The sequence below is a fragment of the Sylvia atricapilla genome, chromosome 6 (assembly GCF_009819655.1).
Source record: "Sylvia atricapilla isolate bSylAtr1 chromosome 6, bSylAtr1.pri, whole genome shotgun sequence".
Lineage (NCBI taxonomy): Eukaryota > Metazoa > Chordata > Aves > Passeriformes > Sylviidae > Sylvia > Sylvia atricapilla.
The window spans coordinates 12,946,959-12,961,722 of record NC_089145.1 but is presented as its reverse complement, the minus strand read 5'-3'; the positions used below and the strand labels follow the sequence as shown (position 1 = coordinate 12,961,722).

The following is a 14,764-nucleotide window of genomic DNA, read 5'->3' as shown; positions in this document are numbered from 1 at the left end:
ACATGTATTCTATGTTGATATAAGATATCTAATGTACTGTCTGAACTTTAGTTGTGTAAAAATTTCAGGATTTTTTTTTTTTTATGGAAGTGAACTTTTCTTTCACTGTTTTCATTCTGTCTCACAAAAAATTCCCAGCAGCTTCATAGGTTGATGGGGTGACATTTTATCTTGAAAACTTGTCAAGGTGCTGTAAAACTTATAAACTATCAGTTTTACTTCCTAAGGCTAAACTAACACAACATTACAGAAACAACTGCCAGGTACCAAATTAAGTACATTGTCTTAACCACTTGCAGTGATTGATAATTTATTTGATCTCTAAGCATTCTTTCCTGGCTTTGTCCACAGCTTTACAGTAAATCGGTTGTGACCAGGCAGTTGCTGAGAGATTGTGTTTAATTGTCATGATTCAATGAAATCAAAGCCATTGGACTTTGGAGGGGCATGATCTGAGGGATGATGCCCGCATGAGAGATCCTGCATCAGGCAGCAAAGCAGGGAGAGCTGTTTCGATGGCCATTTCTAATTCATTGTGTCAAAGCAGGAGGAGGTCAAAAGAACAAGAAATACAGTTTGCAGACGAAACAGAAGTGATCTTAAGAGCACCTTAATGCACATGTGCCCGAAGGCAAGTTAGTTCTTTATTGCACTGGTGCATGTATTTTAAGTATGTAGCATTTCTCCAAATTTACATGACTGTAACTGAGAGAGACTTTGGGGTTGGGTGTCTGTGCTGCCAGGCCATGGTGAGAAAAAGATGGGGATAGGAATAAGTGAGTAAGGCTCTAAACATGGATCTTGCTGCAGGTGTCTTATTCCACATTCTTTCCTTTTTTTTTTTTTTTTTTTTTTTTTTTTTTGGTTTTTTTTTTGTTGTTGTTGTTTTTTTTGTTTGTTTGTTTGTGTTTGTTTTTGTTTTTGTTTTTGTGTGTGTGTGTGTGTGTGTTTGTTTTGGGGTTTTGGTTAGTTAGTTAATTTGTTTTCCTCCCAGAACATCAGATTGGGGATGAAAAGCATTGTCTGTAGTCCCTTTATTTTAGGAAAGGCAATGTTAATAACTTTTAACAAAAACCTAGTAAAATGCTGATTTCATCTTCAGTTTACATTTCCCCTCACATTATAAATTTAAGTAGATGTTTTTTAGCTGACAATACCTATTCAGGCTCCCCTCATCTTATGATGAATAAACCCAAACTTAAATACTAGTGCAGGAACAACAGCATGCAGGAATAGGTCATGGACAAAAAGATCTATCATTTCTTCAAAACACATGCCAATGTGGTTTGTTAGTCCATTTTTTTTTTTTTTGGAGCAGGACCTTTTGTGTGTGCTGTGGGGCTCCTCTATGAAGTAAGGCAAATTTTCTTCTCCAAAAAATGAAGAAAAAAAAATATTAAAAACTATAAAGGATAGGTATGTTTTGGTTAATTATTTTCCTCAGAAGTAGTCTGGATCTTTGTCACTGACTTATTAGACAGATCCTCTTAACATCTGTCCAGCAGACTGTGGACTTTATTAACAGACAAGAGACCCACCAGATTTAGAGCCTGCTGGGTGCGTCTTCATCTTCACAGCTGTGGATTAACTCAGACTTTCCAGAAGAGGACAACCATATGGGATAATTGGTGTCATTGGGTAGCTAAAAAAAATATGAAGAAACAAATGTCGTCCAACCACTGTTTTTACAGCCACAATTACTAGTCTGTTTAAGAAATAAGAAAGGCAGCATTACACTAAAAAAAGAAAATCTATTCATATCTGTGTGGGAACCTAATCAGGCTCTTGTTTCCAATGACGATGGCTCCACAGTCGCACCAGGTCTGCAGCAAGAATGCTCCTTTTGTGTGCCGATAATGTGGAAGCGATAAAATTTCCTATAAGAGACATATGTGTTTACATCATGAGATGTGTTATTTGACAAAACGCTTTGTTCTCTGCATATTTTCCACGCAGAGTTTCATGCTGGGTTGTTTTGCTGGAAAGCTTTGATTAGCTAGAATTAGTTGCTGAAGTAAAATAGCCACTTTTGTTTTATGAGTCCTCTTGCTGAGCTGTAAATTATAGTAAAACATATAAGGAGTGACAGAAAGAAGTGCTGATTTGAACCTCTGACCCATGATCGGCATAAAAACATAAGATAACTCTTTCAAAGGACTACTGAGAGCCATAAATATTCCATGGTCCACTTAAAGTTAGGCCCTTTTAACAAAATAAAGCTGTTATTTTGCAGTACTGCAACAATACATGCTGCAGTATCTGAAATGTGGAGAGATTCTTTTATTTTCGGTTTGGGCTGGCCATTAGCCACAGCAGGGCAGCAGAAGAGATGAGAGTGATTTTTCTTTTTCTGAACCAGTGCAGTGAATTTGTGGTCAGTGAAAGGAGTTGGGACCGGCAGACACTCAGTGGTGGAATTAGGTAACTGTTCCTTTGCTGCTTGAGAGAAGCAATACAGGCATGTGTCTCTCCTAAGGAGACAGGAACTGAGGGGAGTTTAGGGCCACATAAAAATTTCCCTTGACATAATATATAATAGCAACTGACAGACACTGAAATTACTGGTGTTAATAGTTTAAAAAAAAAAAAAAAAAAAAAAGGATAACAAGCTAGCCAAAACTCTGAAGTGAATGAATGTGAATAACTGGTAAAATAATTTTTTAGATAAGAAAGAATATTTTTCAGTACACAGACTGAACGTAAAGGGAAAACTGAATGCCTCTAACTTTGCCTGTGACTACAAAATGTATTATTTGTATTTTCACAAATACAGTTAGCTTGTTTGCACATATTGGTTCTTAATAAATCGGAGAGCACATTAGTCAGCAAGCGCATAAATAATCACAGCAACAATCTTTGTTATTATGACATTAGTTATGATAATTCATTAGCTGCCTGTTTATGTTGCACCTCAGAGGTATTTGGTGTGTCAGGGGAAGGTGTAGAGAATATTCACACTCTCTACTGCTGAGCAGAGTCTGCAGGAGAGTGATCTATGGGTGTTTAAAACCAGGATGTTACGTCCACTACGGATACATTAGACATCAGAAAGCAGGGAACGAAAAAAATGGTGCTGTTACAAGCAAACTATGCTCATCTCTATGACACTTGGATTTTGTAGAGTATCAGAAGTATTCTCAATAATTATCCTATTTTTTTTTTTTTAAATTTATCATGGTTCTAAATTAGACACTTTTCCCCCTGATTTTTATTGCAATTTCAGGTCACTCTGCATGATCAACATCCTTTCAGATAGACCCAAATAAGAGAGCCAAATAAGTCTCAGTTATTCTGCATAAAATTCTGAGTTAAGATGATGGATACTTGTTGATTCTTAAATACTAAGCTGTTTATTATCTGCGTGGTGGCACACGTGAAAATGAGAGTCTGGCCCCCAGTCCCAAAAGGTCTGTAAAACTCACCTTATTTTGCTTTGTTAGCATTTCTCATAGAAAAACTGAGGAAATGCTTCTGAGACATCTAAATTTCATCATCATAAATTTATAAAATACACTGGTTTAACAGGTAACAGAAACAAAAGGAAACATACACTTTTGGCATAAAATATTCAAGGGATCTTGTTTTGGTTTTTTTTCAGCAAAAGCTTTTATTTTTCCAAGTTTTAGATGTTTAAATTCAATTAAGTGTTGCCTTCACGTATAAGTACAATTTCTTTACAATTTTATGTTCACTTTTACTTCTCTTCCTCCTCCTCATTTTGTGTGGAGAGTTCTGCTAGGACACAGATGCTGAGGCTTGGAAGGTGTTTTTCTGGTGATGGCTTCTGGCTCCTTGGCAGACTCCACAGGCTGCCTTCGAATTGTCCCTGGGTTTGTCAGATGGTTAAGCTGCTGATGGGTTACTTAGGCTGTCCTGTGATTCTGGATGTTATTTTCTGTTAGGCCACCTTTCATTCTGAACATCTACACAGGAAGAACCTCAAAGCAAAGAGAATAGCAACATTTTTGGGTAGTGGAGATTTTTTCTTCTTTTATATATACACACACACACACAAACACACACACACATATATATATATACACACATACACATAAGCCTATAGTCCATTTCTTACCTTGATGTTGTAGTAGAGTGCAGTAGAGCACTGCAGTGTTAATCACAACATATTTGGTGCAAAAGGCATGTCAATGCAAAAAAAAAAAAAAATTTGTATGAAAATGGGAAGAAATGAGTAAAATTAACATTAGTTTAGAAGCAGTTCTTGCACTTAGATTAAGATGTGTCTGAAATTTTGGAGTTGGATATTTATGCTTCTATACTGCTTTCTGAAAATTTGCCTTTCCTGAACTGCTGAGGGTTATAGCACTGACACTGGGCTCAGGTCAGCATTTGGACTTTATTTCCATAGTTATTATCTGTGACACCCAAAACATGGGTGTGAACACGAATCTGTTCTTCCTCCAAACAAAAGAAAAACTTTTTCAAACTGAAACTCTCTTTCCTTTAATCTGTTTGACATTCAATTGTTTTCAAACACCACTACACCAATAATTAAAAACAAGCAGTCCCACCTAAGGTGCATTTTTTTTTGTTTGCAGTAGCTTCCTTTCAGAAATGTGTGCTGGAAAAAGTGAAGATGTTGCTGGTTTTGGTGAACTTGTAAAAACCTTTGTCATCAGATAGTTCTAAGTACTATTATTGCATGTTATGTACTCGGAAGGAAAATGCTGGTATTATAGCTTTGCAACACTACTTACTAAATATACTATGGAAAAAATAACTGCATTACCTCTTGTAGTGCAGGATTTCAACAGCACTTGCAGTCACTCCTTAGAGTTTTTCATCTTTAGAAACCAAATTACTCATTGTCTAAATAGCTGAACTTTCATCTCTATAAATAAGATATTTCAGCTTTGCACAATTCATTTAAAATGCTGACAAATAAGGATTCTCACTTGATTCTCAGTAGCTTTATTGTTCAGTTTCATTTACTGTAGCAAATGTATTTGTTGAAGATGTAACATAGGGCTTCCATTTTTAGTAATGTAAGACTTCAGAATTAATCAGGGTTCATAAAATTTAGCATTTTTCCCGAGGAAAGAAAATAAAAGAGTGAAAGTTTCTAGAACAGATCCCTTCTTTCTACTTCAAGCAAGCCATCTTCTGCTGAAATTCTTTGTGGTGCATCTTCCAAGTAACACCCATTGCATTTTATTGTGCTGGGCCAGCCCTCATTCCCCAGAGTTCGATTATCTGCTGCACTGATAATCAACCACTTTTTCTTATCTCCTTTTTTCACACATGGCTTTCTTTTAATTTCTTCAGAATTCTGCTGCAAAAATAAAATCTGAATTATAACCCCGCAGCTGTGGCAAAATGCTCCCTCACCACAGAGTCAGGTGAAATGTTTCTAGCCCTTGCCTTTCTGTCCTGTGTACATGAGGGCAACCGGTCTCTCAGTTTCCTCCCTGAAACTTTATATCTCAAGATGCTCCCTCTCTTCTGGGCAGCAGCTGATCACTTTTTATTGAATATCGTCTCAAAACATTTTTTTCCCTAGGGCCTGGCCTTGATGAGCCCCTGGTAAAAGGGTTATGGTGTGGATGTGGCACTTTGGGTTTATTTGGTGAACACGGCAGAGCAAAGCTGATGGTTGGGCTTGATGATCTTAGAGGTTGTTTCAACTTCAGTGGTTCTATGATTCCATGGCCAATTCTGTTTTCCTCACCATGTGCCATTTAATTCTCAAAATTCTTCACTTTTTAAAATTCTTTTAGACATAGAAGATGCAGCCTAAGAGATAAATATGAATGTTCCTGCTGGGGAAAAAAAAAAAAAAAAAAAAAAAAAAAAAAAAAAAAAAAAGGGAAAACATCTGGTGCATAGAAAGCTTTGCTCTGTTCTTGTCTGCAATGCTCAGTGTTATTTGGCAGAGAATGTGTCCAGCAATGTCACAGACCTATGTCCAAGAGAAAAGTTGTAGGGAAAGGGAGGGGCTTGAGCTAATGAAAGAGTTTTGATTATTGAAAGATAGCTGGAAAAACTAGATGAAAAAATGTTTAAACTTTTAAGAGCAATATGTGAGCCTAGGGCTTTTGTCTTCTGGCAAGGAGTGAATGAATACTGGCAGTGAGGTCAATTATGCTTCTGTGTTATGGAAATATCCCACAGAGGCATTTTGAAACCTAGATGGCGTTAGAAATGGTTTTAACATTTGGATCAGTCAAGATGGTCTGTTATTGTTTTTTAGCTTTTTAGATAAATTCTAGATCATGGAAGATACTTTTTATAAGAAAAGTGAAATCAAAATAATTAATCAGATTCTGTAGGCAATTTCTGAAGCAGAAAACACCATCACTAGCATCACAGAATTGTTATTTTTGTTTGCAATTCAATTCTTCTTGACTTGTTATAGCTCTAAGCTCTAACAAGGGCTTGGTGTGAGCTCTGCCATTTCCAGGTAAAAAAATCAGTATGCACTTGTGTTGTTCTGTACACGTGCTAAGTACAGCACTCTCCTACTTCTGTGAAACTTTTTAAAGTAGATGAACTTCATTCAGACTTATAGTGACCTCCAACTTTCATAAATTCCCCTTGGATTTTTAGTTTATTACTGCTGGAATAGAGTTTTAGTAACAAGTGCTTAGGTCCATGAGCCTGTAAGTTCAGAGATGCTTAAATGTGAGATTTGCCACTGCCCTGAGACTTTTGACATTTCAAAATCTCACCCTTAGGTGTCAAATCTGACTTTAGAAGAAGCCTAGTTCTGAAAACTGAAAAGCTGCATCCCTGTTTGTATACCTTAGCTAAGCTGGGCTTGAAAATTGTTAACAATTTCAGGGGCACTGAGGAACTCCAAATCAGCATTACTTTTATTTAGATGCTGGATTGTAAGGATCTAACATTGTGACCTCTGAGAAAAAAAAAAAAAAATTAAAACCAGGCTATACATTCTTAAAACAATCATGAATACTCGATGTTTTTGAATATCTAATTTGTAATCAAGAGCCTCCTGAGTCAGTAGTTAGCATTAGGATTATAAAATGCTCTTCTCTTTCTGTGACAGGCAGAGATCAAAAATAAGATATGTTTCAGTGTTTAAGGTATTTTAATTTTTATACTTCTGAAATAGTTTGTAGGTAAGAATTTCAGTTGAAAAAATTCCGTTGAATCTTTTGCTTTTGAGCTTTAAAAGCCAACACTCAACATTCATTCAATGTTTGCGTTTTATTTCTCTCCTCAATCTTGCAAATAAAAGCTTCACAATCTGACCATCTCAATGTGAGGTCCTAAATTGCCACTTTGAGCCACAGCAGTGGTATTTGCAAAAATATCCTTTTTTTTTTTTTTTTTTTCCCCTGCAATGGTGGCGTGCACATATTTTTCCTCACTGGCTAGCTCCCCATACAAACTGGGATTTAAAACTTATACAGCTTTCCAGTCCACACAGCAATGTTGCTAGTGTTGGTGTGAATTCTTGCAGTATTTGTACTTGCTTGTAGAACAGCTTTGTTTTAAGCAAAGCAGAAAGCCAATTACTGTTACTTATTTACACATTTGCTTTTATGTTTTAAAATACATTTATTGAAATGTCAGGCCAAAGCCAGTACTAAGACCTTGGAATAACCCAGTCATGATTTATATATACAGATATATATATACACACAGATATATAAATGATAAAATTTTTAAAATTCTGTTTTCCCTTTGAAATATTTCTCCCTGACAGGACTTGCAGTACAGCCAATACAACCCTCAACACCCTGGGAGGGGAGTGGTGAAAAATTCTAATTTTATTCTACTTTTCCTGTTTGCCTTTCCAAAATCAAACCGTTTCCTAGATAGTCACTAGAACAACCCACTTTTCTTGATGTCAATCCTCAACATGCTGTGGGTGCTTCTGTTGCCAGTGCTGGGGGGACTCAGGTGACCAGCAAGTCCTACTCTGGCTGCTGGCATGTGTCTCTATCTTTGCATTGATCTTGAAATATCTCTTCAAGAAATTTTCAAGGGGAAATGGCAGGGATAGGTCCTTAGTATTTATCTCTGTTTCTTGCCAGGCAAATCCATAGTGAATTAGAATAAATAAATTCTTCCCAAGTCAAGGTGGTGGTGTTTGTTGGTGTTTGTTTTTTTTTTGGTTGTTTTTTTGTTTTGTTTTGTTTTTTTTTTTTTTTGGTTGGTGATGGTTTGGGTTGTGGTTTGTTGGTTTTTTTTTGCCCATGATTGTAATAGATGAGAGATCTCTCTATCTTGACCCATGAGCTTTTCCATCCTATTTTCTCCCCCACCCTGCTGAAGTAGGGGAGGAGGAAGAGCGTGGCTGGCTGGGCAGCTGGCAGCCAGCCTAGGTCAACCCAACACACTATTTTACTTGCCACAATTGACAATCAAGCTTTCTCTTCTACGAAATATGGAATATTGTAGAAAGAATAACTTATGCCCCACATTTTTTGTGCCCTGATGGCTTACCTGAGAAGGAAATTCTTTTGAACTTTAGTTGATAAATCTGAGTTTATTTTTACACAGAATTCCTTTCACACACTTGAAAGTGCAACACACAGTACTGTTAAGTCCAAAAGTTTTAGTTGTCTTTTAGTTAAGTATAAGTAATCTTCTTAGTTGAAGAAGAAGTTAAATTGGTTAAAAAAAAAAAAAAGAAATTCAGAACATTAATCTGTGATCCTTTTGTAGTTCCTGTGTGGTACTGGAAAGGGATGGAAACAAACAAACAAACAATAGTTTTCATTTGTCACCCTGAGCTGTGACTCTGCCCCTCTCTCCCGTGTTTGTCTCGCCACCAAGCCACTGAACTTACAGTATTGTGTAACTTTCATTTCTGTGGAGGCTTGTTATACCAGAAAAATTGTTCCAAAGAAAGCAACAATTATGACATAAGCACATCTGGCTCTTGCAAATTATTCTTTATTAAGCTTTCATTTAATTACATGTGCTGAAAGGTCTGCTTTTGATTACTGTAATTTTTTTTATTTGTCCATCTGAATGATAGTAATGTTGGAAATTAATACAAACGACCTGGCTTTTTTCTCACTAATAAGGCAAAGTTTATGTAGATCTATGTGTAGAAGAGGGATTAGGATCTTCCCTGTTCATGGCAGAAGAATTAATTATTCGTGGTGCTAATTCAAGGTGAGGGTTTAAGTTTGATCACTGGAAAGCAATTGGACCAAATTGGTTTTGTTCAGTATACACTTCTTACTGGTTGGGAATGTTTATTCTAATATAAAAGTCCATGTTTCAGTTTAGCTCTTTGAAAAGTTCTGCTAGAGTTTATTTTTGTACTTTCATCACTGTTTCCAGGAACTTATAAGGCCTAGATTCATAATTAGAATTTATAGAAGATATACCACTGTACAGAGAGATGGAAACACACCTTGTTGGCTATTTTAACTTTGCCTTTTGGTAGGAAACCATTCCTTTGGCAGCTGTCAGTAAAGTTTCTGGAGTTAGGGGTTAATTTATGTTCTTGCTAAGAACATAAAGACCTGGATTATTATTGTTTCTGACAGAGGCTTATACCTCCTTTTCATAAATAGCCTTACAGTTTCATCAGTTTTGCTTTTTATATTCAGGCACAGTGTGATTTTTTGCTCAACACCATGACCATCATTAGCAAGAGGGAAAAAAAATCAAGAAAAATCAGCAAAAGTCAAATGATGAAATAAGAGATTGGTGTTTGGGAGTTTTCCAGACTGTGTTTTTTCTCTTTTTACAAATAGCAGAAAGGGAAGCCACAAACAAGAGCTGAAAAAGATCCTTTAAGAAAAGAAACACCAGTGGGGGAAAAAAAAAAAAGTACATTTACAGCTTCTTTCTTTAGGAATATTGCAGGAATATATGTATATCTTCTTGTCTTCCAGCAACTGTATGCAGCTCAGCTGGCAAGCATGCAAGTTTCTCCTGGAGCCAAAATGCCATCTACTCCACAGCCTCCAAATACGACAGGGGCACTTTCACCCACTGGGATGAAAAATGAGAAGAGAGGGACCAGCCCGGTAACTCAAGTTAAGGTATTTTTCAGTAAAGAAAAAAAGCTGGTGTTTGACAAGGGCAGTAAGAGCAAATGATCTCTCTAATTGTTTTACAGTTGGAAGTTGAGCCATGGTACAGTTCTTCAGTACTCAAATAAAAAGTTCCATTTTAGTGCTGTATTATCAGTATAGGGAAGGGAAGAGAAAGCATTCACTTGTTTCCAAAAATACCAGGCATCCCTCTTCCTCCCAGAGGCAGCACAACAGAATCATCAGTAAAATGTGATATTTCCAAGATTTCAGTCTGTAATGTGGTAAGACGCATAAATGACATCCATTTCATGAATTGTTTCACTTCGAACTCTTGAGTATCTTAAAACGTGGTGCTGGCTTACATCGTTAGGGTAAGGGAGAGACTGTAGAGCTTCTAATTATTTTACAAATCTCTACGTGTACTTAATTCTACAATTTTGGAAAAGCCTCCTGTAAAACTAAGATGTAAGTCAGGGCTCTGGGGAAAACACTGTGTTGTTGCAGATTGATTTGACTTTTGCTGATTTCACACAGCTGCTGACAACCCCGCTGCTCCTCGCTGGTTTTTGTGCCGCTGCCGAGTGCTTGTGCCTGCTTTTTCTCACCAGCCTGGAACCAGGCAGCTACAACATGGCACTTGCCAGGAGCCTGGAATGAGCTCTGTGCTCCCCGTGAAACCTGTGGAGCAGCCTTTGGGTGGCTTCTCCTGCTGTGCTCTCCCCGGATGCTTGGGGATTTCGTGAGAATGGAAAGCATGCTTGGGACCAATTTACTCCAAATTGTAAAAAAAACAAAAACAAAAACAACCCCAAAAACCAAAAAAGAAATCAACATTCAGTCAGGTGTTTTACCCATTTGAATGATACAGATATAAGTGCTGAACAATTAAAATAAATCTAAAGGTGGCATCTAGTGACTCTGTGGGGAGAGAAATAGAGAGGATGTATTAGTTTTTTTTCTTCCTGCCTGCCTGCATCTTACAAGCAAACAGTCTTTAGCTTCAAACCAGCCTGAGAAGATTTTACTCGAGGTGGTGGTTTCTTTTTCTTGTTTTTTTCTTTTTTTTTCCCATTTTTTGACATGAGAGTAAAATATCATTTGTTTTTTCATTATCATCAATCATCGTGGTAAAGTGTGTGTGAGTAGATATTTCTGCCTGAGCTGATAAATTTCCATGACACTTTTTTGCTAGGCTGAGAGTACTAATAAATAAAAAACTACTCCATTATGGCCAGATCTAGCATTTATTTAGCAAAGCATTCACTTTACTTAGCTGTGGATGTGTATTAGTCTAATATTTTACCTCTTGTAATCCAAGGCCAGGTTTGAGAGCAGTCAGGGAAATTTACCGCAGATGCAGAGCTTGCTGTGGTCAATACAGAAGCCACCAAAAGCAAAGCCCAACTGCTCCAGCAAAGTTGCCATAGTATGGTGATACCTAACACCAGTGATTTATGGCATTGAGAATATACTACCGACTACTTTAATGTGAAAAAGTAATTCTGGGAGCGAGCGAGCCAAATGGACCTACACCAAACCAAACCTTTACTGTATGAGTCAAATTTTCCCTGGTTAAATTCAAGCACATATCTTCTTGAACCAAGGCCAATGCTGTTCCAGGTTTGTGGCCAGCTGAGTCCTATTACAAAATTGACCACGTGCAAATTCTTGGGGGTTTCCCTACATAATGTAACTTGAATGGACTAAAGTATATGTTAATAAAAATTGAAGTGTTTTTATGATTATTTTTATTGAGCACACTACTGCATTCAGAATATTAAAGGTGAACTACAAGTGTTTTGTGTGGTCAAATACCAATAGCTAATGAAGAAATTATTAGTATGAAAGCAGTACCTATATTCAGTCTCTGCATATTGTTACCTTTGTTAGCTGTGACAGTTTTGATGGTCATGCATTGCCTAAGAAATCCTCTATATTTTCTCTGGTTTTAAGCAGTTTGTGTAAACTACATGCACTATTTATAGAACTAATGCAATTCTTTTATAGAGGCTAGATCTTTCAAAAAGTAATTGAGGTTTTCCTTAAGTCAGTGACCAGAATGTTTCCCAGCTTTTTGGTTGTCTTGCAGAAATGACAGTGCTGTCCATGTAATACAAACGAACAAGTTCTAGCAGTGTTTAGAGTTCTTTCATTATGGTATCAGAGGGATAAGTATTTAAAAATTGAACACTGTAGTGTAGATTTGTATGTGCAGATGTTCACAGTGCCCAGCCTGGCAAACTTCATAGTCTGAATGGGGCTCTGAACTCTTGGGAAACATTTATGGAAGCAACTTTTTATCTGTGCAAGGAGAGAGGTCGTGTGTAAGTGTGGCCACAAAGCACCAAAATGGGCTCTGTCCCTTGTACCCTTGAGCTTGTGGTCTCTCCTGGACCCTGAAAGGGTGTGGACATTTGTGCATACTCCGAGGCCAGGATGAATTGAAATGTCGTGCAGTTTTATGGGAAAAGTTTAAAGCTGGAGATATGATGGCATTATGAATATCTGTTTGTTATGTTTTCCTGTTTGATGCATTGTGTGTGACCAGATGTACTTTGCTTGACAGTAAGGAGAATAGAAAAGATGAGATAATGTGATTAATTATTGTACTTTGACATAATTCTAAGCTTCGAAATGATCAGTGCCGTGCTTTAAAATATGAACAATCTTTTATATCCAGCATAATTCTACTCTGGGCATATTTTAAATGTGAGATCTGTCTTACTGGGTTCTTTAATGGCAGAAAATCACTTTCTCACAATTTTTCAAGTGCTCTGTCTTGCTTAATGTACTAAGTAGAAGGAAAAAGCTCAAAGAATGGGAAGAAGATTGCACTGTTAATGTTTATACTTATCAAAGAAATTAATAGCTTAAATAAGTCATCTTCAAAAAGTTGAGATATTTTTAGACGGACCTATTCTACAGCACAGAAACAATGCATATGTCAGAGAGAATTTCCTCCACAGTTGCAAATGAAAAGTATCAAATCATATAAAAGGCTGATACTAGATTTACACACGATTAAGAATTTTCCTTGTCTTAATGCAAATAAAACGTACAGATATGCTAAAGGTTAAATGTAGCAAAAACAAGTACACGATATGGAAATAATACAGAAGTATCAAACAAGGAGCAAAATAGCGATTATGTGGAAAATAGTTTTGATTTTGCATAAATCTGTCAAAAACTTGACATTTGGATAATTAAATAGTGTGAAGTTAACAAAAATAGTAGAAAATGAAATATATTTCGAAGTCCATATGGTATGTAGTCACTACCCTAATAAGTAAAGAATTTGAATTCAGAGAAATTCTTATCTCCCATTATGAGGGACCAGCATAGATTATTTCACTAAACAAAACATGCACTCTGAATTAGATGCGTGGAATGTATAAGCTAGCAGCAGCTCTAAATGTGGGCCAAAGAGCTGTCAGGGTTTCCAAATGATTCTTTCATGGTAGTACTTCTGATTCCTTCGTTTCTAATACATTTAAAAATAAGCTACATAACTTATTTTTATAGTGCCAGGAACTTTTCAAAAAGAACCAGTGCAAAAGCATTACCGAGCTGCTGGAAATTTTAAATAATTCTTTGTAAATGCCCTAGGTTAATTTAGATCTCTGAAAACACATTAGGAAATTAAGCTGTAATGTGAGCTAATTCAAATTTTAATTTGGCAAAAAGAATGATCCAGTCACATAGTTAATGTAAATAAGAAGCATAACACAGGGAAATTAATGAGGTTTCCTTTCGTTGAATCTTAAAGGAGGCAGATAATTAGCTTCTTTTGTTATTATTGCTGCGGAATGTGGCATTGTCTTCGAGGTGTAAAGTAACTGCTGCTTGCAAAACGATGCTTTCGTTTGTCTTCTCCTAATAGTTATTTACATTAAACTCTTGCAGGATGAAGCAGCTCAGCCGCTGAATCTCTCAGCCCGACCCAAAACAGCTGAACCTGTCAAATCCCCGACGTCTCCAACACAGAATCTCTTCCCAGCCAGCAAAAGCAGTCCAGTGACAGTGACGAACAAGAGTGGCATCCCCAGCCCGCTCAGTGGATCTCTGGGAAGAGGATCCTCTTTAGGTAACTGCTCTGCCCTGGGGAAAGGAGAAAACAGGCATGAATAGGTTTTCTGCATGAAATTCCAGCCTGAGCACACTTAGTTCTGGATTAAGTAGATACTTGGGTGTTCATTTCTGTTTAAAATGGGAAAAAAATAGTGAATCTTTTGAAAGAATACTTGATTACCAAGGTTTTACAAGAGTATCCAAAGAGCTGTACCGGTGTGTGACAAACACAGGAAAGAAATACATAATGTAGGAAATACATACAAATACACACAGACAAGTAAATAAAGTTAGGTATATAAAACTTGTAAAACAGGTTTATGTGAATATCTCTTTTAATGGGATCTACTTACTGGGTGTATACCCTCAAAGTTAACTTTTGAATTTTGACTTCTGGAACAAAAAAATTAAAAACTGGCTTTGCACACACATACAGCCTCACCAGACACTATCAGCAGACACTAGATACATATATATATATATTTAAATAAAGATGGAAAAGCATCAGTCCAGCCAGTTAATGTTTTTATTTGATCATGTTTTTATTATTTGATCATATTTTTGCTATTTTTTCACACATCTGTCAGGATTTTGTTGATTCATATGGTTACAAGTAGGGAATTTTTGATCCCTGTTCAAGATTCTTTAAGCTTATAAAGTGATGAAACAAAATTGGTCTGAAAACTATGTATGAAGACTACTTTAACCAG

The 14,764-nt window shown here is 36.6% G+C and overlaps 1 protein-coding gene across 11 annotated transcripts in view; it reads left to right on the top strand.

The window, feature by feature from the left end:
* SOX6 (SRY-box transcription factor 6) overlaps positions 1-14,764 on the top strand; it is a 369,253-nt gene that overhangs the window by 292,201 nt on the left and 62,288 nt on the right. For 9 of the 11 annotated variants that reach the window (XM_066320815.1, XM_066320816.1, XM_066320822.1 and 6 more), the window contains 2 exons: positions 9,843-9,992; positions 13,890-14,070. In XM_066320815.1, the coding sequence (XP_066176912.1) occupies positions 9,843-9,992; positions 13,890-14,070 (331 nt within the window). The remainder of the gene's footprint in view (positions 1-9,842; positions 9,993-13,889; positions 14,071-14,764) is intronic. The other 2 variants (XM_066320823.1, XM_066320821.1) reach the window with 1 other exon arrangement.